The sequence below is a fragment of the Lissotriton vulgaris genome, chromosome 4_1, assembly GCF_964263255.1.
Source record: "Lissotriton vulgaris chromosome 4_1, aLisVul1.2, whole genome shotgun sequence".
NCBI lineage: Eukaryota > Metazoa > Chordata > Amphibia > Caudata > Salamandridae > Lissotriton > Lissotriton vulgaris.
In genome coordinates this window covers 956,481,253-956,505,056 of record NC_141691.1, presented here as the reverse complement: position 1 = coordinate 956,505,056, position 23,804 = coordinate 956,481,253, and the positions used below count along the sequence as shown (strand labels likewise).

Below are 23,804 nucleotides of genomic sequence, written 5' to 3'. Positions count from 1 at the left end.
ATGCCATTGTACCTGGCCCTGTTGTGCTCGTCTCTTCCCCCTCACTCTCCCTCTGCCATACCCTAAAAAAGGCTGTGAATTAAATTCAGGATAGAACTGTGGAGGGCCATAAGGCATCATTGGTTGGGGAAAGGGGGTTCCATGTGGCCAGGGGTTAGGTTGCCACCATGGTGGGAATTGTGGTTGGTTGTAACTCTGATTGGACCCTCTCCAGTTACGTCTATTTCCTCTTCCGCGGTTTCTATTCATGGTGTTCCCTGATTGGGATGAGTCAGAATCACTGGATCCCTCTCCTGAGCTGGACGTACCATAGGTTGACCCTCCTGAACGTCCCTTAGTGTTGTGAGTTGCAGGGACATATGTTTCGCTAGTGTAAGGATATACCCGTTCTGTAGCAAGATTGGCCAAGTCTTTTTAAAATTTTTCCAATTTGGTGAAAAGGATGGACTCCTTGAACTCTTTAGTTGATTTATTGCTCTCATCTAGACCTTTGCTAAATGCTTTCCCTGAGAGTGTAGTTCTTATCTGACCCTCTAGGAGTTGTATCTCGACCATGATGGTGTCGGCCGCCTTCTTGGCTGTCTTTATTATCAGCACCAGCCAGTCGCGGGTACATTTCCATGCGATCAAGGACCACTGTTTCAGAAAGTCTTTATCATCCAAGAAAAGTCTTGGTGTGTTAGTCACAAACAACCCACTAGGAGCACAATTCCCTCGTAGATATTATGTCATTGTTAATCCATGAACACACGTGCGTGAATGACTTTTTTTCAAGATTAAGATCTTAGCCCAGCCCTCATCGCTATTAATCTGAGGTCTAGGTATGCTATCTAGGATACTTGGATTGTCATCTAGGATCGATTGGACTTCGGTTTCATCAAAAGCTAAACCTTGGTTGGTAGCCATTTTTATAAGAATGTTGATATCAACGCGAGACACAAACACTCAAAAGACAGTGAAAAAATGTCAAGAAATGAAAAGTTCTCTTTACAACCACGTGGACGGATTTACACAGAAAATAAGTTTGGACAAGAAAAAAAGGACCCGTGGCTTGCGCCACACAAGAGCATTCAACAAAAACAGGTATTGGAGGGTCCAGGGCTATTTTTAACGACCACACACTGCTATAATCCCCAAGACTACAGTAACAACATACGAATAGCGGTGGGTCAAAGAAAAGACAAATAGAAATGGCTAGCTCTACAACTGACAGACTGTGTTAACAGGGGTACTTCATTCAGGTTTGAAGAAAAATACCCATCAGTATTCGACCTGTGCCGCCCTTTTCATCATTTGGGTTCCTCCATACCACGAAGGAAGGTAGTCTACAATAGCAGTTTTGTAGGTAGACTCCAGTGCAACCCAATGGTGTAAAAACAGGTAGTTTAGGCCACAAGAGAATACTGTTAAGCAGTGCATGTGAAACAAAACTGTGATAATAAACAAAAGAAAGTGTTGTTAAAATTAGATAACTAGGGGGCAAGAAACTTTAATAAACGCCTCCCTGCTTCTAAGTCAATAAAAAAGTAGTGCGAGTCTAGTGGTTTTAACTCATAGCCACTAGTATATTCTCATCGGGTCGACATGTTTCAGCAGACTTTACAGATCCATCAGGTATCTACTGCATTCATCAGGACCGGCGACGCTACTGCTTATCATATAAAAGTGAAAATCATAATAAAAAGATTTTTTTCACCTGGGTAGATGTGAACAACTTTCTCCCAGCTGATGGAACCAAACAACAGGATACACACAGACAGTTGTAGAAAAAGACAAAACATATGATTAATACATTCCCAATTTTCTTATGATAAATCAGGTGTAAGTATATTAGCCAACTAACTAATTGTGCCTTTACGCTGCATATTCTATTACAGCAGTGTTAGCTCGTGCTAAAAGCTATGCTCTCACTCACCAATTATTATGGGAGAGGAAAACTCCACCTCACCTGGCTCTGGCTCAGGTAGCTGGAGCACCGCTCTAGGGGGAGAAAGGAACATACAACAATGTCAGCAACTGCTGACTACAAACTTGACATTTACACCGTCAGAAAAAGTGTCCGAGTTCACAGTAGTCGAACCCTTTCGTGTTATGAGAGGGATGGTATAGAAGGCTCGTTTCTTTTAGCAGTCCATTCTTATTAGCTGATGTAGAATAATATCTTAGGTAGAGTGCAAAACAAACTTAGCTGTGAATTCATTGTTTGCGCTTACTCTGAGAGCCCCATTTGTGTATGTGCACATTGTGCTCGCCTTGCATCGGACTTACCATCAGTAGGGAACACGTGTTCTATTTTCAACATTATAGAACATTGGCCAAAGCTGGATTCCAGTGATAGAGCACTGCAGGTGCATTGAACCAACCCTTGATCTGCAATCAAGATGATAAAGAAGTGTGCTGGAATTTCAAAAATATTTATTTGTTGGATCACACACGCGAAACAAATGTAGCATCACGTGTGTCGCATAGATCAATAATTATGCATATTGAAAAACGTCCTGGATACAATATGAGGATTTACCAATGAGGTGTATGTTGAAGAGCGATGTCAAGCAATGGAGAAGCCTTAAGCGGTGCCTACTAATCGACAAAAGCTCCTCACAATAACCTCTCTGCCACATCTGCCCATCTCGTCCCCATGGTTCATCTCTCCATGATGAGCCTCTTTGCTATCTGCGTAAACTGGTTGTACTTATTTAAGTGGTCATGCTCATTGTATCTAGGTGTGTACGACCACAGCATCGTCAGTGACGTTGATTGCATTTTCATCACAATCGTCATCATCCATCTCCTCTTCTCATTCATGGAAATGTCCACAATCCACTTCCACTGCACACTGATGATCATATTGCTTATCGTAATTACCTTTCTCACTCTTCCTATGACCTCCTTTTCTGGCTTTCTACATAACTTAACACTTTTACATGAGATTCACCACCGTATCCAAATTACCCCTTCCATGCTCCTCCACTGGCAACCTACTGTGAACCAAATGCTCCTTAATGAATTGATGGATGAATGGATTAATTCATTGATTGTTACCTAATATATATCACACCTAGACGACACAAATCATATCCTCACACTGTCTTATTCCAGTATTAGACACTGAGGGCCCTATTTATCAAGTGATTGCATCGATTTTGCACCACGCAATATTACCGAATCTGTATTTTAACATGCCCCTACATCTCCATCTTCAAATACCGGTCGGTAACGGCCGAAATCGTCCGTTACCGACCGGTATTTGCCTTCCTAATTTCTGGCCCTAAAGGCCCGATGTAGGTAGGGCTTTACCGATAGGTATCGGCCGAAAATACCGATTTTTGGCCCTTACCGATCGGTAAACAGCCATCGAGATGTAGGGAACCAAAAACAGAACGAATCGGATAGAAAACCGATTCGGAATGAGTACCGAATGGGAAAGAATCCGATACGTACATACCGAAAATCGGATATGTAACGAATCGGAAAAACACCGAATCGGTTACAAAGACCGAATCGGTCCATGTACCGATTCGTTAGTGACACCGAATCGGAAAATCACCGATTCGGTCCAAGAACCGATTCGTTAGTGACACCGAATCGGAAAATCACCGAATCGGTCCAAGTACCGAATCGTTAGTGACACCGAATCGGAAAATCACCGATTCGGTCCAAGAACCGATTCGTTAGTGACACCGATTCGGAAAATCACCGATTCGGTCCATGTACCGAATCGGAAAAAATACCGAATCGGACATGAGCCGAATCGGAAAACATGCCGATTCGTATGAATCTCCGATCGGGAAATTCCCCGATTCCGACAGTTGGGGAGATGTAGGGAGGCACAGAAACACCGAAATCGGCTCAAAATCGGTAGAATTCACTCGGTATTTACCATGGATTGCAATCAGGTGGTAACCAACTCCAACCCATATAAACAGTCCCAAAATGCATTGCAACTTGCAGGATGGCAGCTTTCTATGTCATTGCGAGGCGGCTACGGCTACAGCAGGAAGGACAGAGGGAATGGCTAAGAAATGAACAGGTCTACAGACAGAGGATAACCCTGTTCATGCTCACTGAGGCTGAGATCCTACAGAGATACAGGCTGGACTCTGACACCATACTTGAGCTCATCAGGGACCTTAAGCCATACTTGGACCACCACACCCCAAGGGCACACGCCATCCCTGCGCACGTCCAGGTGCTATGCAGCCTACACCTGGTAGCGTCTGGCAGCTATCAAAGTGGAGTAGCAGCAGCAGGAGGGGTGAGCCAGAGCAGCCTGTCAAGGTTCTTCCACATATTCCTTGACGCCATGATAGACAGGATGGACCAATACATCTCATTCCCTGCAACCCACGCAGAACTGCTACAAACCAAAGCTGACTTCTACCAGATGGCACAATTTCCCCAAATCATCGGTTGCATAGATGGCACGCATATTCCGATTTGCCCACCAGCGGACACCGAATACATATACCGCAATCGGAAATCTACACACACCATCAACGTGCAGGTGATCTGCAATGCCAAGTGCACCATCACAGACCTGGTAGCAAAATTTCCAGGAAGTACCCATGACTCCTATATATTCCAACAGAGCGGCATATATGCACAGCTGATGGCTGGCGATTTTGGAGAAGGATACCTCCTAGGTGAGCCACATCATCAGACCCCCATAACACATAGTAGGTAGGTGTAATACATGTATGCATGTGTCTAATGTGACCCCTTTCTCTTCCAGGCGACAGTGCATATGCCCTCCGCTCATTCATACTCACCCCCTACCTCAACCCCTCCACACCCAGCCAAAGGAGGTATAACCGGGCCCACATACGCACCAGGAATGTTGTTGAACGGACCTTTGGCATCTGTAAAAGTAGATTCAGATGCCTGCACAAGAGTGGAGGTGCAAGGCAGTATACCCCCATCACCTGCTGCAAGATCATAGCTGTATGTGCAATGTTACACAACCTTGCGGTCAAGAAGGGCACTGAGGTGGAGTTGTCTGACTACGAGGACTATGACGACGACGAAGCTGTGCCACTGACACAGCCAGCTGGGGTGTGTACGCCAAGTGATGGCAGATACAGACGTGAGGAGATCACTGAGAACTATTTCTGACTGAGTACAGATGCAAAGACAGCTAAATGTTGCTTGGAAAATTTTTTTTTTAATAGTGATGCACCACAGTTACAGCACTGATGTGCATCAAAAAATGGAGATTGTAAACTCAAATAAAGTCCAGGGTTCTGGTTTGCTCATCCCCCCTTGCCAGGCTATTTTTTGGCCCGCTTGCCAGACCCACTGGGGTGTCCCTCGGCCCCCTCCGAATGCCCAGCAGCATCAGCGGATCGCCTGGTGCTCCTCCGTGGCTCTGATGCAGCGCTGGCCGGGCTGCTGCGGCTGCTGCTGTCTCCTGCATCACCCAGGTCCAGGACAGGATTGGAGGCGGTGTTTGATATTATCATGGCCTCCATGGCCGTGGTGATCCTGGCCATCCCCCTAGTCAGCTCAGCCGTATGCTGACTGAGCACAGATTCTTGATTGGAGCTGCGATGGCACAGTTGTGCGGTCGCCGCTGCAAGGCGGGCCATGGCCCGGTTGAGCACCCGGGCATCCCTCCTGCGCGCAACCTCATGCTCCTCCTGTCTGGCAGATGAGTGGGTGATGGCAGTGGTCAGCCTGCCTAACCCTGCTGCCACCTCCTTGTTGCTGTCCACAACAGCCTGGAAACCCTTCACCAACTCCCCCATCTGCATGTTGTGCTGCAGGAGCTGGCGTTGGCAGGCCATGGTGGATCTGGCCTGTTGGCGCTGGATTTTAACCATCTGTCCCTCCAGGCCCAGGAACACACTGCCCTCCCGTGCTGGTGCAGCAGTGGTGGTGGTGGTGGCACGGCGTCGGGCACTGCTGCTTCCGGCCTGCTGAGTGGGCTGGGGTGCCACTGGTGGGGGTGTGGTGCTGGCCGGTCCCTGAGCCCCTGCTCCCAGGACTGGTTGGACAGGTGGCAAGGCCACGATTGTGGCAGGAGCTGGTGTAGGCGGAATGGTCTGCCTTGTAGGGGAGTTGTCTGGTGAGAATTGCAAGGGGGGTGTGCTGGGCAGTACTGGGGAGTGCACTGCTTGGAAGTCAATGACCAGGACTCCCTCCATTCCTAGCCCTGGGGTGTCTCCTTCCTCATCCTCCTCCTCCTCCTGGCCAGCCTGGCTGGTGCTCGGCCCTGCGACTGCAGTGTTGGACGTTGCTGCTCCCTCTGCTGTCACAGTTGTGCCGCCTGATGGTGCCCCTAGGTACAAAGAAGCATTTGTAAACTGAGTGCCGATGTATTACAGTCAGTACAATTATGGCATTCCACATGTCCTTGCATCTCCTTACACCGTGTCACACTGTTTCCTGTCTTGTGATTCTGCACTGACATATTTGGCTAACTTCTGCTGACTACATGTACCATGATGCTTGTCTCTTGTATGTTGGTGACAGTACAGTGCTGGTGTTTGCCTATGCATTGTGTCTAATGGGGAGGTGTCTGGTAGGGTGTGTCATGATGCGCATGCTTCTTACCTGTAGCTGTGGCTCTCGCAGAGCTGTCCAGGGTCCCGATTCCTACGATGCTCTCCCTCTCGATGGTGCTGGAGACAATTTCCTCCAGCTCGGTGAGGGGTGGCGCCGGATTGTTGCCTCCTCCGGTGTGTCCAGCCTGCCTTTGAATGTCAGCCAGCTTCCTCTTCGTGAGGCTGCGGAGGTCGTAAAACCTTTTCTTCAGTTCCTCAATGGACCTGGGGGTGACACCAGCAGCATTGACCTTCTGGGCGATGTCGGCCCACATTCTCCTCTTGGTGCTGTCTGGCACGTTGAGGGACAGCTTGCCAAACAGCTGGCGGTGCACCCTCACCACCTCCTCAACCAGCACCTGAAGTTCGGTGGTGGTGAACTTGGGCTTCCTCTTTTGGGAGGACTTCTGGCTTCCTGCCTGATCTGCCATTTTCTCCTGTTCAGTTTGCAACCTCCTTCTCCCACTGCTGCTAACTGTGTGTGTTGGGCTCAGGCAGGCTTTCTAGAAACTTCTTAATTAGCTGCACCTGCCAGGGTTGCCACTCCCTGTTTGGGTGGGGGAGGGGGAGCCACCTCATTGGCTGAATCGCCTATTGCCGAATCGGCTTTTACCGATTCGGTAATATCCGAATCGGTAAAATCCGATTCGGTATTATCCGATTCGGTAAAAGCCGAATCGGTTCATTCAATGCATTCCTATGGGCTTTTTCGCCATGGGTCGGTTTTCATGGCTACGAATCTATGATTGCCGAATCGGATTTTACCGAATCGGCTTTTACCGAATCGGTATTCGCCGAATCGGGAATATCCGAATCGGTGGTAGCCGATTCGGTGATTTCCGAATCGTTGTTGGCCGATTCGGTACTTTCCGATTCGGACCGAGCAGAATCAGAACGTACCGATTCTCATTACCGATGCCGACCGAATCGGTATTCATTCGGTATTTTTTTCCTACATCTCGTTTTCCGATTTCAGAATACCAATTCGGCCCGCCTCGGTATTTTGAAATCGGAAAATCGCGTTTACCTACATCGGGCCCTAAGTCCTTTGACTCACTTGGAAATGCTTACCCAACAACCCAAACATTCCCTAACACTACATCAGCGGGCGGGCATGGGATTTTTCCATAGTTGGCAGCTATGGAAAAAGTACAAAACGAACATATGTAAGAGGTCATTTCCTTTCTTTAATGTTGTATCTTTCCAATGCTCTTTAAATAGACACTTGCCATGAGTTAATGTATTTTATGTTAAAATGATTTCCGCTCACTGGCATACTTGATGTAATGTAATACAAAATCTCAATAAAAACATCTAATAAAAAAAAAGGGTACCTGGGCTGGCGCTAGGCAGCCCATTGAGCACCAGCGCTGGAAAAGTCAGGAAAGCACCGTACTGGGATAAATACAGCGCATTTCTGTCCTTTCCCTGTATGCAGTGCAACTGGGTGAGTGTGTTACCATCTTATGTAATTATGACACATTTTGAAGCAGTTATAATTCATCTCATGCAGAGCATAGTCACAGCACAGGATATTGCTGTCATTTTTTCGAAATATATTCAACTTTTCCTACAGATAATGTTGTTTGTGGTGCCCTCTGTCCCCTTAAGTCTGACTTAATGGTTCCAAGCTCCCCAGCTTAACGTTTTGCTAAACCCAGAGGGGCTTATTTACAAGCCCCTTGCGCCACTGGTGCATCACTTTTTATATGAGGAAAAGCGACGCACCGGCAGCCCAGGGGGCTTGTAAATTAGCACCAGAAGTTACTGGCAGCAGAGCACACACATTAGCCATGAGTGAATAGCTGGTATTGGTCCACATAGTAACATGGTCTAAATGTCTGAAATGTGCGTCTCTCTCTTTCTCTCCCTCTCTCTCTCTCCGTTTGTGGTTTTCTTCCATACCTGTGGCTCAACCTGCGCGTGTGCAGAGGAGACTTCCTTCGAAGCAGGGATCAAAGTTCAGATTCATAGCCAGAACGAACCTCCCATCATTGACCAGCTGGGGTTCGGAGTGGCCCCTGGATTCCAGACCTTTGTGTCCTGTCAACAACAGGAAGTATCCAGTGCCTGATTTGTGCGGCCGCCTTCTTCCAGGGATTCCCAGGAGACTCCAGTGTGTCCTTGATCAGGAAGGATACTGGAGGGTTCGAAAGGAAGTAGAAAGGTTTGGTTTTGAATGTGATACACAGCCTTCATAAGTGTTTATAGTTACATTCTCCCTCTATCATGGGAACCGCGCGGCCTGCTATAGCACCCACAGCAGCCTCCACAGCATTTTATGGGTTTATTAGGTGGGCAACAGTGACACCTTGGTATGGGTTAGAGTACAGCACCAACGAATGGCTATCAGTGATTGGCAGGGATTTATGCATGCCTTAATGCAGTTTGTGAAACCCAGCAGTCAGACCTAGGGTGAGGGAAAGCACAGAAAATGTAAGAGACAATGAAGGAAACAAGCATTGGCAAAACCAATGGGGCTTAGCAATGCAATAGCTATTGGCTTTGTCAATTTCAAATTGTTTCAGCAGTGCACGCAGCACCCAAGCACCTGAAGCTGATGCGCCGTTACTCCTTTGTGTAACCACGGGCATACATGAACAAGCCGTCCCAAATTAAATTTACCATTTGACAGAGAGCAAAACGTAATATGAAATGCGTCAATTCCTTTTAAAGAGTGCTGCCAAAATTATCTAGTAATCTAGTATCTTGTTCACCTCTCAAGGACATAAGGTACCTTCTGCCTAAGGGCAATACATACTTGTGACTTGAATGTGGCACACACAAGCCTACTGCGGGCACTCAACCCACTGAGCTATCCAACTTACTGGCCTTTGGTAATTATTTGCTCTTAACCTGTAATTCTGAAACATAACAAATCATGTGCTTGTTTATGTACTGTGTGCTGTATTCTAAACCATAAAACATTTACCATACAGAAGCACTCCAGCGCCTAGGAGTGCAGTTGGTGGCATGCTGAGCTTTAAAATGGCCATCCAATCAATTGAAACAAGCCCTTCCTGAAGCCTGTTTTATTAGTAACCAGCGAGCCCATTAAGACGTGTTCCTGTTTTTGGTAACCATCTCATATACAATGGTTTTATGCCTAAACATTTAAAAATGGGCGCTATATCGCACGTAATATATGTTCTGTGGGTAGTAGGCTAGTTTTAGGTTCTTTGGCACTGGAACGCACTTCAGTTGTTTTTCGAAGCCGATAGAGTGCATTTGAGGTTGAGCGCAATGTCTTATGCGGTGATAGAAATCTAATATGAATGCATGGCGTGAGCTAGCGCTGACATAAAATCCTCCCGGGAGCCACTTCCCGCTTGTTATGCCCACTAAATAAAAAAACTCGAATGAGATTATTGATGCTTCGCTTGCCTCTGGTAGATAGAAGGTAATGTCAAATGTAATTGGTCGTTTCCTGCTCTTTTGAAAGTTTCTGCTTGACTGCGATGGTCTGTGGCTTGAACACGCATGGTATGGCTGAGGTTAGTCATTGCCAACTTTGTAAAGAACGCCAATACAGCAGATTAGGTAATGTAGTTTATTGGTACAACTAAAACCCCAGCTAGCTGAACCAGGATGAAGCAAACGGTGAGGCGCTCGGAGCAGTAAAATCACAACTGCTCCTTAAGAGGCCTCTTAAAGAAAGGAAAAACAAGTTCTTGAAATGGACATTATATGGGAAGAATGAGTGGATAGTAGTAATTGGTCCCTGATCTCGGGGTGGGTTATCACAGGAAGAGGCATGACGCATGCATGCCATGGACAAATGGGGAGAAAGACTAGGAGAGCGACGATGGAGCCAGCAAATGGGAAGCCTATGGGTGGGCTGAAGCCCTCAAACAATATATAGCATGTTTCTTTTGAGATAGAGCATGCGCTATTTATAGCCAAGATCTAAAAAAGAGCAGCAAGGAAGACATTTCAAAAGAGGGAGAAGAGGAGGTGAAGACCGCAGGCCAAAATAAAAAAAGTATGAAAAGTCAGGAGTAGCAATTAGTCCACTTTCCATGAAGTAGTGGAAGTATCTCTGACTGGCCTACAGTCTCTTGAAATGGATCAACATAGCCACTACCTGGGTTGAAAGTTGATCTGATGAATAATCAAGTATGTAGATTAAAAGTGGTAAAATGACTGCAAAGATGACCGCAAAGATTCCTGGATATGTTTAATTAAACATCATTTATCAATGTGAGGATGAATAGGTTGAGTAAATGTGATGAAAGTGTTCTACTTAAAATACGCTCTCTGAATGTATGGAATGTGTGAGGGAATGGGATAAGGGAATAAGGGAGAAATGAAAAAAGGAGAGAGCGAGGATTATAATCATTGTCTGTATTTATCATTCCTTCTGTTTCTTCTATCCCTTCTGTGTCTACATTTATGCATCTCTTTCTCTCTTACTTCATGTTTTCTTCCATCATTACTCCCACTCCCTAGTCACCTGCCTTCAAAGAAGCACACTTTTCTGCTTCCTGTCCTGGAATCCTACTGAATTTGTACACACTGCCCCGGAGAGTATGGTGTGAGTCTTCTCAGTGTCACCGAGTTCAGAGGGTTCTGTTGCCCTCCTTGAGACAGACCCGCTTCCACAGTCACTGCAGTACACCTAGAAGGCCAGATAAAGATAGTTTGGCTTATATTGGAAAAATAAATGAGATAAACATGAAATAATAAGGTAGCGGGTGGTGTATCTGTAGGCATGGCATGAAGGAAAAGGTGACTGGTTACCCTACGACACCTGGATTAGCGACTGTGTGATGGGTAATAGACTAGGGGGCATATTTATCGAATAATCACGCAGCGAAGCAAGTCACCACTGGATGATAGGGAAAGTGCAGGAATGCACTGTACCTTACAATATACGGCGCATTTGTGTCATTTCCAGTGCTGGCGCACAATGCACTGCCTAGTGCCAACGCAGGCACTCTTGCAGCACAGGCACCCTTGCATTTTAATGAGGATTGTTATTGTGCAGGAAGAAATACCTCCCTGCACAAAAACAATCCCCTGGGGCATTTTTCTCTTTCTAGGTGTGCTGCGTAATGAGGAGGTAACTAGGAGAAATAAAGATATTTCTCATTGTTACGCCGCACCTGGGGAGGCGTAGTATTTAGACACATTCCCACTACCTCTGATGGTAAATCTGGGAATGGTCAAAAATGTATGGGTGGATGCATGTGACCACTCATGATCCGCCCATGTAATGCCTCCATGGGGCACAGTAGCGCAACATAGCGATTTGCTCTACATTGAGTTACTCTAGATTTATCAAGCTATGAAAGGCCATGCAGGGTGGCCTTTTGTGGCTGGATAAATCAAACTTATGAGTCGCGTTGCTCATGTGCACCGTTGCGTGGTGCAAGGGCAACTCAACTCTTTCATAAATATGCTTCTGAGTTTATGGTATATTGAAGGCTTAAACAGAGAAATCATTAGTGTCCCGTGCACCTGGGTAAGCAGAACACCAGAAGCTACATTGTCAGATAGTTTGAAAGTTCAGATTTCTGAACTGAAGGTATGCATTTGGAATTGCAGGCAGTGGTCAATTAGCAGTCTGACTTGAATAAACATATAAAAATGTAATATATGGGAGGGGGCACACTTTCCAGAACCCCTCACGTGGGTCCAATCTTATCCAGTAAAAATGATTTCTTTAGGCCTATAATGAACAAGAAAGAATAAATACCAGACTCATGTCATTTGATGAGCTAGAGTGATGTAGAAGGGTGACTCCTGCTGTGAAGGAAGGAGTGAAACCGATGAGACAACATTCTGTTCCTACACAAATAACAACTATTTTGTGATTTATATGGAACAAAACAGAAAAAAATGGACACAATAATTTGGTATGAGAAGCTGGCCTCGTCGTATAAGACGTCCACTAGTGTAAGTGGGCACCTTGCACCAGTCCAGACAACTATTATGGTGATTTAAGAGGTCTCAGACAACCTTGCAAAGCTATCCAGGTGGTAGCTGTGGAGAGCAGCCTTCAGGCTTAGCCTTGAAGGAGTGTAAAGCAGCTTGTTTTACCAGAATGCAATCCTATAGTATAGATTAAATGAAAAAGAAACACACCAAGTATTTATAAAAATATGTATTTATTATATAACACCATCTAGTACGTTACCGTATCTCCTACACTGAGATAGACACAAAGCACACAATACTTTAGCAAAAAAATCACAGTAAAAAGCACTAACACAGTGGGAACCGAGGGGGACCAAATCATACACTAACAAAGTGGTATAAGAACCACAACTCAAGTCAGGACAATGTCTAGAGGTTTTAGAATTGCTGGGGACCCACAAAACCACCCAAGGTAAGTAGATAGTTACCCCACGGAGAGCATGTGCAGTGTGTGAACACGACCGCGTGCTCCGTACAAGTCTATGTGCAGGTCGCGGTTGGAATTTTAAAAGATTAAGGACCCTTCCCAGTGGATCCTGGAGAAACCCCATGGAAGACAGAAGGTTGGAGAGCTACCCCACCCGTGGATACCGTGGTACCCAAGTTACCTATCCCAGGAGAGCCGGTGCATAGGTGTGAAGTGGGGTCGGAAACTGCCATCAAACCCAATAGAGGACTTCAGGAAAGTGCCGCTGCTGGAAGAGGAGAAAGTGTCCAGAGGAATCCAAACGTGAATTCTTGAAGAGGAGTGCCTGAAAGCAGAGGGGACAGTGTCTCTGTCACTCAGAGGTGACCAGGAGACTTGGAAAACAGATGCCCTCCGATGTCGGGTGCTTCAGGAAAGTTGACAGTGATCTTGACTCTGCAGCTGCGAGGTCCAGGCGCACTGAGGATGATCAGGTCCCAGATACGGGCTGTCCCACAAAGGATGTTGAGTGCTGAGGGTTTTGTTCCGGGAGTTCGAACACCAAGAAGCCTTGGCAAATGCAACCCTTGCAGTAGGTTAAAAAGGTGCATGGTAAGGACCAGCAAGGTCCAGGAGACTCACCACAAGTAGGGGAGTCAGGGTAGGCCCGAGCAATATTGTGAGCGCAAGGAAAACAAAGGTGACCCTCAAATGGATCCACGGGCCGAAGGCACAAGAGTCACAATAGGACCTCAAGCAGCTCACCAGAAGATGCAGGCCACGATGCACACGATGCGGCAAAAGATTCTGGTCACTAGAGAGAGAGGTTGGGGCTACTGGGATCCCGAGATCTTCTTGCAAAGATGTAAACAAGCCTTTGTAACTGCGGTACCCAGGTGTTCGGTTATTGCAAACCCTGCGAGGACTACTGGCCTCAAACTTGGTAAGAGGGTAGAACAGGCCTCGGAAACAGGAAAACCACCACCTGTGTTGCAGAACCCACGGAGTCCAGAGGAGCTCGGGGTCTGCAAACCTATTGCCTTTGTTGCGTTGCCTGCAAATGCAGGAGAAGGACTCCTTCACTCCAAGGGAGATTACTTTGGTTGTCCTTGATACTTCACAGGCCTTGGAAGGTTCCTGTATGATGCACAGACACAGATGATGCAGCAGACTGGATGAGAGACAAAGTCAGGCCAAGCGAAGACCAGAGTTCTCATACGGTAGAAGTGCAGTGGTTTCATTTCTAAATCTTATCCCATGATGAAACTAGGGACCTCCACCCAGGCAAGCCCTTAAGTACCCTAGGGAAAGGGTTGGTAAGGTTCCGGGGGCCGTCCTAAGGGAGGGTCTGGACAGGGGGGAGGTTACACCCATGTCCTTTGTCCAGTTTGGTACCAGAGCGAAAGCCAATAGCTCATAAGACTGGTTTGAACTGGACTATGCACAGGGACATCAAATGTGCCCCTCATGCTGACTTTCAGGCACTGGCAGGTGCACCCACCCAGCCCTATTACACTAAATCCTGTCTGGGAGGTGGTCACTCCTCCCTGTGGCAGGATGCCTATTGTTCTGCCTTTCCCTGGTCGAGCTTGGCAGCAACCATTTTGTTCTGTTCAGGACTAGAAGGCTGGTACCGGGAACACTGAGAGCCTAATGGAGGGCTCTCCCAGTGCTTGTAATCATATCTCCCACAGGGTATGATTCCAACATGTTTGATACCAAACATGATAGTATTCGTTGCAGCCGTTTCCGAGATAGTCATTGAGTGATTACGCGATGCCCCTCTATTTAGTAAATGGCTGCTTCACTGACAACCCAGGAGAATGGATTCCATAGTCTGCAGGGGTGTTCTGCTCATGCAGGGGTACCCTCTCACTTAGAACCAAGCACTCTTTCCTCAGGATTGTAAAGGCCTGCTATAGGGGTGGCTTCTAGGCTTTAAGTGCAGTGACCCTTAGATATAGTAAACCTATGTCTATTGTAAGCGGTGTATGCACTAACTTACACAGGCTGCAATGGCAGGCCTGTAGTTCTATTTTGAGTCGTCTCTCATGGGTGGCATAATACATGCTGCTGGCGTACCTATGCCTATGGTACATGGGTTCCATATACTAGGGACTGACAAGGGTTCTCCAGTATCCTATCTGGGATGTACCTAAGTACTGAACACAACAGTTTAGGGAGAAAGCAGATAGACTGGGGACCTGATTAGCAGGATCGCAGTCAGACTAGTCAAAAACCAGCACAGCACCAGGAAAAAAGTGGGGGTAACCATGCAGAAGGATCTTACCTTCCTACATTTGGTAAACAAATAAACAGAAAAAAATAAGCATTAAATGTCTATAATTGTGGTGTCAGCGAAGGCTTCCCTTTTCCACAATCCCTGTTGCTGAAGCTGCTGCTCCTTTAAGATACTACAGGTAGGCTTTCTGTAATCTCACCGGATTGTCTAGCGAAGCTTTCCTTCTCATTCAATTGTTTTATTGTTTAGATGATTTATTTAGCTTAGCTGACATTATCATATATGGGGTTCCTTGATGCTGGTGCCTGGATACTGGTCACATTAAAGGAGGTTCTCCTTGTTCGCTGTGGTGATATCGACCATTCAGCCAGTTCACCCAGTTCACACTTGAAACAGCCTCATGGCAGGGGAGAAAACGAGTTACAAATTCTCCAAATTCCAACCGCCTTTCCTCTAGACATGCACTCTCTTTGAGTTAGAATTAAAGTTAATCTGGTGAAAGAATGACCTTCGTCACATACGGATGAGCTGAGAATCAGAGATTTAAGAAGTACACACTACTTGCCTCCCGGTTTATTTGGCCGCTTCAAAAGCACTAGCTGGGCACAGACGATCAATACATCAGGATCCACTGCTTATGTCTTATCGCATCAATGCGCCACTTGTTTAGCCTCCATCTGGTCTCTGCCAAAGAGAGCACTGCCGCTTTGCTGGCCCTACATCAACAAAGCCAGGCCAAGGCTTAAAATCCAGACGGGGCTCTGTTCACAATGTACAATATGGCAGCTTCCCGCCCGCTCGCAAAGTCTGGGAAAATGGACAGAGTGAGGCAATTCCAGTGGCAGCTCCTCCACTAAGATGGAGGAGCGTCGCCCCACTTCTTTTTGCAGTGAAAAAAAGGCAAAATAAAGTGATAATAACTCAACGTTTTTATCATTTTATTTATTCCTGCTACGCATCTTGGTAAGACGGGCGGATCTGCTCTGCTCTCAGAGTAGGGGGATGAGTGGTGGGAACTATGTAAGTGCGCATTATTGTTCTCCACCCAGGCTGCCTTACAGAATGGGTGGAAAACATGGCCAGGTTCCCATTTCCTAGCTGTGGGCTGAACCACGGCACTCAGACCAATCACAACGCTGTATTGCAGTGTAATGATTGGCTATGGGGAGCCTGCATGCTGTCTGCTTTCAGTTTGCAGAAAAAAAGCCAGGAAGAGGAGGCAGAGGACAGAGGAGAGGTGGCGGCCGGACAGCCTGGTGGCAGGCAGGTGAGTGATTTTTTTTAAACCCACCCTCCTCCCCCTCTTACCTCCTCTCTGCCCCACTGCTGCTTCTTGGGAGCTGCCACCTACTGGGTAACACTCCACTTATACACAAAAAAACTCCATACCATCACCTGTTATTAGTGAAGCTCGACCGGCATGAGGCACGGGGAGCAATTAAATTCAGCTCTCCCACCACTCTCTTGCTCCATTGCGGGGTCGCCGCAAAGTCCACTGCATGGGGGCGGAGCCGGAGAGACACAGGGCAGAAGTCAGGGACGCGCACGGACGGCAGTGTCATTCCATAGATGCTAGAAAGTATGAGTGATGCAAGAGCAAATGGAAAACCACTTAAGGCGCTCCAGTTTACATATAACTGGAATTCCAGAACATACAGAGAAGGTGTGAGGTGTGTCTCCTTGGTGGAAAATGTAATGCGATCATATGTAATGCCAGCGTATACTCAGGATTTGACAATTAACTGGGCGCACAGATTTCCACCCCAACCTTCTGGCCAAGCTAAAAATCTCAGGACCTTATCGGTGAATTTAGCGGACTACAGAGTTAAAGAGATGATACTAGCCAAAGCTTTCAAGTAGAAGATGTTTACAACACAAAATAATTTACGCTTCATAACTTTTTGGAAATGGCTAGGAGACGAAAGGACTTTAAAAACTTGATCCCTAGATTTCAGGTGGCTAGTGCTCAGCCATCGATAATTCAACTTTCTAGATTTAAAGTACTGTTAATGGCACATTTCAGACTTTCAGCACTATTAAAGAAACTGCAATGTTTTTTAAGTCAATGGGCTAATTTTTTAGTCTGAATTCTGATGGGGGATAAGAAAGAGAGGCATGAGACTTTGGCATTTAGTCATGGTGCCTATGCTTTTAAAGGGGAGGAGGGATGCAAGGAGAGAAAGAAAGGGCGGGGCTCCTGCCAGAGCTTTTAGGAACGGAAGGTAGGGTTATGTTGTGCAGGTAAAAAAGAGGCCCAGAAGAGTTAATCAGGGGAAGATTGATTACAGATTAAGCTTAAATATGGAGTTAAGAGCAGTAGAGACTTTATGAATTTAGGGCTTTTGGGCTCTTTATGGTGAGAGGGCTTTTTATGTGGGGTTGGTTGGTATGGAATTGTATTTGCACAAGACAGCTAGTTTGCTAATTTGCATATACACTTTAACATTTTGAAGTCCTTTAGGGAATATCTTAGAACTTTGAAAAAGGAAGGTCTAGGGTTGGAGGATGATTGCAAATTTCGCACAATGGTATGTAAAATTCTACATGGAGGCTGCTACGCAGAATTTGTACAAGTTCGTTGAGGAAGCTTAGCCATTTAAGGGTGGAAAAGATTGGTTAGGCAATCCCATCTTTCTGCATGAAAGCCCCAGTGGAAGCAGTAACATCTGGGAACTCTTGCTATACATGTAACGCTACTTATATGCAGAAGATTTACAAAGAGAGCAATTATGCTGAGATGTTCATTGCCTGGCAACATGATAAAAAATAGCAATAAACACTATACGCACCTAGGGATGGGGAGTTGTTTTGAGGGGTTTTGTTGTTCTCTGCCAGGAGGGTGGGTTGTGTGTGGGGGTGGGGGAGATGGCCTTGCGGATCCGATGGCTGCATATGTGGGTAGCTCTGAAGGGATTAAGGTTCTGATCTGGAATATTAGGGGCATGGGGACACCTGCGAAGCGGTACAATGTTTACAACTATATTAAGAGAAGGGGAGCACAGGTGGTATTGTTACAGGAGACCCATCTCACGGAAGGAGAGGTTTCACTCCTGAAGCGTAGATGGCGGGGCCAGCTCTTTGCTACGACCTACTCAGTCTTCTCTCGGGGAGCGCTGATATGGATTAGGCCGGCGGTGCCCTTCCAACTAAATTGGAGGGTACTGGACCCTGAGGGGAGGTATGTGGTGGTTATGGGCACTCTGAAAGGAAGGGAGATTACTTTGGGTAGTATCTATGGCCCTATTTAGGAACAAGTTCCATTCCTGGATAGGCTGTCTGCGGTGTTGGCGGGGTTCCCCCAAGAGACCTTATTGTTGGGTAGCGAAATTAATTGTGTGTTTGGTATCTAGCGGGATAGGTCCACCCCTCCGCTGCGGGGGATCACGGCGGCTGCCACTGCTAAGGGACTGCAGGATTGGGCAACGTGTTGGGACCTTCGTGAGGTGTGGCGATTACACAATGAAGGACGTAAAGAATATTCTTACTATACACACCTTTATGATTTACACACACGTTTGGACATGTTCTTTTATTCTGCCACCTTGTCACCCATTATGACCGGGGCTGAAAATCCCGGCCGGTCACTTTCTGACCATAGCCCTTTGCTCATGGGATTCTTTCCGGTCTTGGAGAGGACCCTGATTCCGTGTTGGTGGCTGGATCCGTCACTGCTGGACGATAAGGTATTCCGACAGGTGATTTCAAAGGCCCTATCTGCTTATTTCTTAGTCAACCACTAGCTCCCCGCTGGTGGAATGGGAGGCGTTGTAGGTGGTGGCGAGAGGACATTGCCTGGGCAAGTTGGTAGGCACCCGGCAGCTGATCACACAGGAGTTGACGAACTTAGAGGCCCAGATCCTGACTCTCGATAGGGGAGCTGTAGGGACTATTCCAGATCTGGAGAAATTAACAGAGGTGAAAAGCCTTTACAATGCTACCTGGGACAGACTGAGAGCTCTTGATTTTAAACAGTATCAGACCATGCAGCACAGGGAGGGGTAGGACTGGGAGACTCCTGGCTTGTTTAATTAGGCCTGAAAGCAGAGGTTCCCCTGTGGTGAATGTCACGGATGTTCAGGGCCATGTTCTTACCTCCCCGAGATTAATTAAAGACGCATTCAAGGACTACTATGAATCGCTATACAGTTCCCTGGGATCGACTCAGGGGGAGGAATTGCAGGCATATTTAGAGGAGCAACGATTGGAACAGTTAGATCAGGATGTCCGGGACAGCTGGCCTTACCTATTAGAGCAGGCAAGATACGGGCAGCTATTAGGGACATGGCTAGAGGGAATACACCTGGACCGGATGGCCTCCAGCAGAATTTTATAGTACTTATGTGGACATACTGGTGCCGCGGTTGGAACAGATGTATGCCACCACATTCCATGACTTGTGTCTGCCGCCCTCACTCCAGGAGGCAATGGTGATCCCCCTGTCCAAATCTAAATTGGCACACCCTAAATTTACGGAATTCAGACCACTGTCCATGCTAAATATGGACTTAAAAATGTTGAGTAAAGCATTAGCTCTGAGACTCCTACCCCATATGTGCCAACTGGTGCATGCAGATCAGTGCAGATTTATCCCCTCACGCTCCACGTCCAGTAATCTTCGATGAATGTGACATGTCATGTTTCATCCGGCACTGCAAGATTGTTCTGATGCAGTGGTGGTGGCAATTGATTTATTTGGAAAAAGCTTTTGACACTCTATGCTGGGATTTTCTACTTGCAGTGATGGTCGTCTTGCAGATGGGAGATTGGTAGTTGCAGTGGATCCGTCTGCTATATGGAGGGTCCACGGCCTGTGTGCGAACGGAAACTACAGTCTCAGCAGCCTATACCATTCATAGAGGGACCAGGCAGGAGTGCCCCTTGTCACTGCTAATTCTTGCTCTGGCCATGGAACCTTTGGCAGCTAGGCTGCGGAGGGAATGCGATAGGTTGGGGGTGACGCTCAACGGGATCCCCCACATCATTTCGCTTTACGCAGATGATGTACTGATCTATTTGCGAGATGGGACCTCGGGAGTCCGTCAAGTACTGGACATCCTGGAGGAGTTTGCAGCTTTGTCCAGCCTACGGGTGAATGGGAAAAAAAACATTTGTTCTCCGGCTGCACCCCTCCATGCCTAGACCATTGAGCCTTCTGGCCTCCCTGGCGTGAGCTCCTGGGTCTGTCAAATATTTGGGGATACAGATTTATCATACGCAGGCGCACATGTTTGAAGGGAATCTTGGGGGCACCCTGAGAGCTTTGCGTTCACAAGTGGCCTTCTGGCGCACTCTTAAGTTGCCACTCATGGCTCGGTTGGCACTGTCGAAAATGATTGTTCTCCCCCGCCTACCGTGTTATTTTGTCAATCTACCCGTTTTGATACCCAGATCTTGGTTCAGGACATTGGATGGGCTTTTTAGAGATCTCGTTTGCGATGGCGGCTGTAATAGAGTGTCATTACAGACCCTACACTTCCCACTTGCAGAGGGCAGGTTGGGGGCCCCAAACTTCGAGGCATACTATTTGATGACCCAACTCCAATGGATAGCAAGATGGCTTGATGGCATGGACCTCTCTACGTTCTCACTCCCCGCTGGGGCATTATATACATGGTTACTTCCCAGAATTCTTAACCGTTGTCAGAAGATTCTCTATGCTGGGATGTTCCACTTGCAGTGATGGTCGTCTTGCAGATGGGAGATTGGTAGTTGCAGTGGATCCGCCTGCTATAAGGAGGGTCCACGGCCTGTGTGCGTACAGGAACGACAGTCTCAGCAGCCTATCCCATTCATAGAGGGACCAGGCAGGGGTGCCCCTTGTCGCCGCTAATTCTTGCTCTGGCCATGGAACCTTTGGCAGCTAGGCTGCGGAGGGAATGCGATAGGTTGGGGGTGACGCTCAACGGGATCCCCCACATCATTTCGCTTTACGCAGATGATGTACTGATCTATTTGCGAGATGGGACCTCGGGAGTCCGTCAAGTACTGGACATCCTGGAGGAGTTTGCAGCTTTGTCCGGCCTACGGGTGAATGGGAAAAAAAACATTTGTTCTCCGGCTGCACCTCTCCATGCCTAGACCATTGAGCCTTCTGGCCTCCCTGGCGTGAGCTCCTGGGTCTGTCAAATATTTGGGGATACAGATATATCATACGCAGGCGGACATGTTTGAAGGGAACCTTGGGGGCACCCTGAGGGCTTTGCGTTCGCAAGTGGCCTTCTGGCGCGCTCTTAAGTTGCCACTCATGGCTCGGTTGGCACTGTTGAAAATGATTGTTCTCCCCCGCCTACCGTATTATTTTGTCAATCTACCCGTTTTGATATGCAGATCTTGGTTCAGGACGTTGGATGGGCTTCTTAGAGATCTCGTTTGCGATGGCGGCTGTAATAGAGAGTCATTACAGACCCTACACCTCCCACTTACAGAGGGCAGGTTGGGGGCCCCAAACTTCGAGGCATACTATTTGATGACCCAACTCCAATGAATAGCAAGATGGCTTGATGGCATGGACCTCTCTACATTCTCACTCCCCGCTGGGGCATTATATACATGGTTACTTCCCAGAATTCTTAACCGTTGTCAGAAGATTCTCAATATGGGAACGCTGCCCCCCCCTCCCGGGTCAGTTCTTGAACTGTCATAAGCTCCGCGGGGCAGTGTTGGAGCTTTGGGGTGCAGCCTTTGGTGAACCGGACACACATCCGACCCTGGAGGTGATGGTAACTCTGGGTTCCGTGGGACATTTGATACATTGGCTTTATCTGGCCATAAGAGAGCTGGCGCCCAAAAAGCTTTAAGGTTTACCGGAAAGATGGGAGAAACTGTTAATGCGACCATTGTCGGATAAGAAATGTCAGAAAGTTCTAATGAGCCTAAAAAAGATCGCAAGGAATATGGCCTTTAAGGCCCTTCAATTTTAACATACTGCATAGGACCAACCTCACTCTGCATAGGTTGAATGTGGTTTATAATAGAGACGATCAGGCCTGTGCAAGGGGCGCATTAGGGAACGTGGACTTCGACCATATGATTTGGTCCTGTCTGATGCGTTCCAATTATTGGAATAAGATTGTGGATCTGGTTAATAAAGTATCGGCTCACACTTGAGATTTGTCTGTTGGGCCTCTTCCCGAGACCCAAAGCCCGTAAGTTGGGGCACAGATTTGTAGATCTGGCCTTCCTCCTGGCTAAAAGGAGAATCACGCTTCATTGGAAAGCAGGGAATCCACCACTGGTTACCAGGCGGGATGCGGACGTGACCAGTTGGGTACGGACTGAGGAACGAGTTTCTAATCGCTGAAGATAAGATCACTAAGCGGCGTAAACCATATGCGGAGCCATGGGGGTGACATAACCAAATCGTGGGACACTCGTCATGGAGTGGAGCGGGACTCAGAGGAGAGTGGGACTGAAGCTACAGAGTAGTTGTGTGAGCAGAAGCTGCCCTATACATTTGCCCTGCTTGCCCTGGGCTGTTGTGTGGATGAGCCCCCTTCCCGAGGCCCCCCTTCCTGGGGCCTCCGCCCCTTCAACCCCATCCGCCTATACTGTTGACAGTTGGCTCATTCTTTGCAGCTGAAGCGCCCTGACTCCTGGCAGTATGTTATTAGTTATTGATTTTTAGGTATTTGGTTACGTTTCCTTTTTTGTTCATGTGCAAAAAGAATCTTTGGGGTTGAAGAATGCCGGCTGCAGCTTGGGGTTGTTTCTTTAATATTCAAATTATACAGATTCTTTTATTTGGGAGTCCCAGAGAGGTCACTTATAGCCTGTCATTTGGTTTGGGCAATTAATAGTACCTCTAGGCTGGTAATTGCTTATGTGGGCATGGAACTGGGCTTGCACCTCACAAATGGTATCAGACCTGATTGCGCATATTCGAAATGCAGAGTAGGAGAGATGTAAGAATTGATTGTGTATACGTTCGATAAGAATAGATAAAGATTGCACGAACATTGACGAGTGGGTACTGTGCTAACTGAAAGGGCGACACCCAGTCCCTTGATAGGCGATAATGTCTTTGCATTGTATTCTGCTATTATTTTTATGAGTATGGTGGTGACTCTATTATGATGGTAATGCATTTTTGTAACTGAAGTCTGTTAGCATATCTTTTCAAAATTTAATAAAAAAAGATTTAAAAAAACACAAAAAAACACTATACGCACCTCAAAGTGTCCTGATACGGGGCTTCGTTGTAAGAAAGGGAAAATAAACAAGATTTTCTTATACATTACAGCTGGATCTAGAATTATATTCAGACACTTGATATAAAGAGGCCCTGGAGGTGTTTTAAGGAGGGCTAGGTATGCTAACGCTCTCAGAAGAAGAGTAGTAAGATGATTAGCCCCTTTAGCAAGGAAGAGCTAGAAGAGGTGGTTTGCAATTTACCAAATTGCAAGGAATAATATGATGTTTGAGTTGTACTTGCTGAACGGGATGTAGTATGTAACCTAATCCATATGGATCTCAAAGTTTGAGGTGAGAATACTTGGTGCAAATCAGCTTCCCACTGTAGTTCTATTGTAGATTTTACTCTAGGTATAGAAGAGCCTGTCAGAATCTTATATATATTCAATACTTTCATATGTGAGGACAAATCCAATGTGAAGGAGGAAAATGTGTATGGGTTACAGAGGTTGCTGATCGAGAGATAAATTGAAGAAGAGGAATCTTAAGAAGTTGATATTGATTG

The 23,804-nt window shown here is 46.9% G+C and overlaps 1 protein-coding gene across 1 annotated transcript in view; it reads left to right on the top strand.

Annotated features, from left to right (window-relative positions):
• The window catches only part of LOC147722751 (acid-sensing ion channel 1C-like), a 657,309-nt gene that overhangs the window by 228,175 nt on the left and 405,330 nt on the right, over positions 1-23,804 (top strand). Inside the window, exon 3 of the mRNA XM_086965218.1 lies at positions 8,474-8,601. Coding sequence (XP_086821344.1) covers positions 8,474-8,601 — 128 coding nt within the window. The remainder of the gene's footprint in view (positions 1-8,473; positions 8,602-23,804) is intronic.